The 3,599-nt window shown below is 36.7% G+C and overlaps 1 protein-coding gene across 1 annotated transcript; it reads left to right on the top strand.

Annotated features, from left to right (window-relative positions):
* The first annotated feature begins 487 nt into the window (after window positions 1-487).
* Window positions 488-3,262, top strand: LOC135201157 (uncharacterized). Its single transcript, XM_064230034.1, has one exon. It carries the CDS (start codon window positions 488-490, stop codon window positions 3,260-3,262), a length of 2,775 nt encoding a protein of 924 aa, XP_064086104.1.
* Window positions 3,263-3,599: the final 337 nt, after the last annotated feature.

Below are 3,599 nucleotides of genomic sequence, written 5' to 3'. Positions count from 1 at the left end.
ACATTGAATGTAGACGTAGAGGCCATGAACCCCATTTTCTCTAGTATAATATGCGAGAAATTGTCACCTAAAACACGTAAGGCTATAGCTAATAAACATAACAGTATGTCTCTTGATTTAAAGCAAATTTCCTCAGGTTTGAAATATGTTTTGTGAATTAATGGAATTTTATTACGAAGGTGAGAATTCTAATAAGAGAAGACGAGATCAGGGCAAATTTTCTAAAGTGATTCCCTCAAATGTGCAAAACGTGCAGAGAGCACAACCAAGTAACAGTAAACCTAGTAATAGTAGTCCTTACAATAATTGTGTGTTTTGCTCATCGAACCATGCCTCTCGCAATTGTAAGACTTTCAAATCCATTGATAGTAGAAGGGACAGAGTTAAGTATTTAAGATTGTGCTTTGCTTGCCTCAAAGGAGGTCACTTAATCTCTGAATGTAGAAATAAGCCGAAATGTAATATATGTGATGGGCCTCATTACCCGATGATTTGTAAGAAAACAGAAAACCCTGTTAATCCTGCTCCACCAAAGTTGAGTGTAAATAGTACTAATGTTAGTAAATCAAATGTTAATTCTGGGAAATCTCATAATGATTCTAAAGGTGCTGTTAGTAAAGGTGATTCCCCAGTAGTTATGACTGCTTCTTTGGGAATTGATCATTCTCAGACTAATAAGATTTCTGTTTCGACTGCTCTTCCTACTGCTAAGGTAATTGTGTCAGGAAATGGACATTGTTCCTTTGAGAGAGCACTCTTTGATTCTGGTGCGCAAAGAACGTTTATTGCAACGGAATTAGCCCATAAACTTAGTCTATCGTCCATAGCAACAGTAGCCTTAAAGGTAAAACCATTTGGCAGTGATGCCATGGAAGTTAATTGTAATATAGTAAGAGTTGTGGTGAGACTAGGTAAGATTCGTACTGTCATTAATGCCATTGCATTCGATAGAGTTAATGCCAGAATTTATTCTCCAGGATTGAGTAAGTCAGCTGCATTCTTGACGAGTAAAGGCATAAAATTAGCAGATAATGATTTAAATTCAGATGAAGTTAATGGTATAGAATTAGTCATTGGAGCTGATTGCTATGGAAAATTAATTCAGAACAGTCAAATTTGCTCTGGAATACAGATATTGAATAGTTCTGGTGGTGCACTAATTTTTGGACCTCTTCCTAGTTGGTCTTATGACAATGTAGAATCTAATGAGATTACTACATCAAATGTATGTTCAAGAATAGAAGTAGAGGAAATCCCTATTAATTCTTGTTGTGAAGTCAGAAAATTATGGGATTTAGAAAGTGTTTGTATTCGTCAATCTGAAATTAGTCCTGAAGAAAGAGAATCAGTTAAGTGTTTTAAGGATAAAGTAAAAAGGTTTGACAATAAATATGAAGTGTCCTTACCATTTAAAGATGAAAGTAGACCGCCTGTTAACAACAGAATAGCCATTGGTCAATTAAATTCCCTGTTACATAGATTCGAATCTGACCCCTCCTTGTATGCTCATTATGATAAGATTATCAAAGATTACGTTCAGTCTGGGTTTATAGAATTAATTCCTTCAGGCTCCCCTATTATAGGGCATTATTTACCCCACCATGCTGTACTGAAGGATTCAGAAACAACTCCCATTCGAATAGTTTTTAATGCTTCTTCAAAGGCTAAAGGAGAACTCTCCTTAAATGATTGTTTATTAACTGGTCCCTCATTAACTACTAAACTTTTCGATGCCCTGTTGAGTTTCCGTACAAACCCAGTAGCTGTGATTTCAGATATCAGTAAAGCCTTTTTAAGGATAGGCATTTCACCTGACTGCCGTGATTATTGCAGATTTCTATGGCTAACTGATCCTTCCGATTTGAAGTCTACTGTAACTTACCGGTTTTGTGTAGTTTGTTTTGGAGCTACATGCTCCCCCTTTCTCTTGCAGCAAACCCTCTTGCATCATTTATCTCTACATGATAATCCCCTTGCATCATCTCTGATGAAGAATTTCTATGTAGATAATTTTAGTAAAACCTACAAGGATGTGTCAGTCTTGATGGATGAATATCCAGTAATAAATGCGATTCTTGAAGACGCTAATATGCCTCTACAAGAATGGGTTAGTAATGATTCAGAGTTTAACAGAACCATAGATGTTATCAAAGAAAGAGTAAACGTTTTGGGTTTAGAGTGGTATCTAGCACAAGATGAGATGTCACTGATGGAAGTAAATTGCGAGTATAAAGGACCTTTAACCAAACGAAAGGTTTTATCAGTAGTAGCTCGGATGTTTGATCCTCTAGGATTATTGTCACCTATACAGGTGAGAGGTAAATATTTTCTTAAATGTTTGTGGAGTAACTACGGATGGGATGAACCTTTGCCAGAATCATTATGTTCAAGGTTTGATGAAATTTCCAAGTGTTTTAGAAATGTAGAAAGTTTAAAGTTTCCTAGGTTTGTTGTACATCCTGAATGTTCCCACTTACATGTATTTTGTGATGCCTCTAACAAGGCATATGGAGCTGTTGCCTATGTGATTGATTTCAAGAGAAGTGTAAGCAATTTACTGGTCAGTATGTGTAAAGTGGCACCAAACCCTAAACAGACTATTCCGCGTTTGGAATTGACAGCCTTGTCCTTGGGTGCGAAACTTGCTGGAAGATTAATGCAGAATGATGATTTAAGAGTGAGTTCTTGCACTCTCTGGAGTGACTCCATGGTTTCTATTTGTTGGGTGAAGAACAATAATAGTAAAATTCCTTATGTACGAAACAGAGTCACTGAAATGAATGAATTCAAGTTTCCTCTACGGTATACCCCCTCTAAGGATAATCCAGCTGATATTCTATCCAGAGGTAGTAATAGTAAAGATTTAGCGCAAAATTCCTTATGGTGGAATGGCCCTAAATGGCTTTTAACTGGTGATTATCCCCGATCTTTAGCTACAGAAACTGTGCATGTTAATGAAATTCTTTCAGAACCTAAGTTTGTTCACCCTCCAACCCCATTAATTGACATCCCACGTTATAGTAATTTAAGTAAGCTTAAACGTATCATGAAGTCAATATTGCTTTTCCTTAAGTGCAGTAAAGGGTCTAAGTTTGTTGTTAACGAAATGAAAGCACTTGTCCTCCTTGAACAGAAGCAACATTTTTCTACTACCAGAATGTACCTCTGTGTTAAGAATTCACATGGAGTGTCCATGGATGTTAAGAACTTGTGTAATCAGTTAAACTTATTTGTTGATGAAGAAAATCTAGTTAGGTCTTAGGGTCACATGAAAAACGCTTCCATGTCTTATGATACTCAGTGCCCAATGTTGTTGCCTTCCAGAAGTTATTTAACAGTGTTGATAGTTGAACATTTGCATAGACATCATCACCATTGCGGTGTCAATTCTGTACTGGTATTGTTGAGAGAAACCTTTTGGGTACCTAAAGCACAACAAGTTATCAAATCAATTCTGTCCAAGTATGTTTTGTGTCAGAAGTTAACCAAGAAACGGTTGTGTTTGCCCCCTCCCCCGCCATTACCCACAGAAAGAGTGAGATATGATAGACCTTTCCAATCAGTAGGAGTTGATTATACCGGTGCTATTAATGTTTTTG

This window comes from Macrobrachium nipponense, chromosome 28, assembly GCF_015104395.2.
Source record: "Macrobrachium nipponense isolate FS-2020 chromosome 28, ASM1510439v2, whole genome shotgun sequence".
NCBI classification, from domain to species: domain Eukaryota; kingdom Metazoa; phylum Arthropoda; class Malacostraca; order Decapoda; family Palaemonidae; genus Macrobrachium; species Macrobrachium nipponense.
The sequence above is the reverse complement of the archived record's forward strand: the minus strand, read 5'-3'. Positions and strand labels throughout refer to the sequence as shown.

Bases quoted from the DNA above. Each gene is read 5' to 3' on its own strand.
- LOC135201157 (XM_064230034.1), top strand. From the start codon at position 488: ATGATTTGTAAGAAAACAGAAAACCCTGTTAATCCTGCTCCACCAAAG.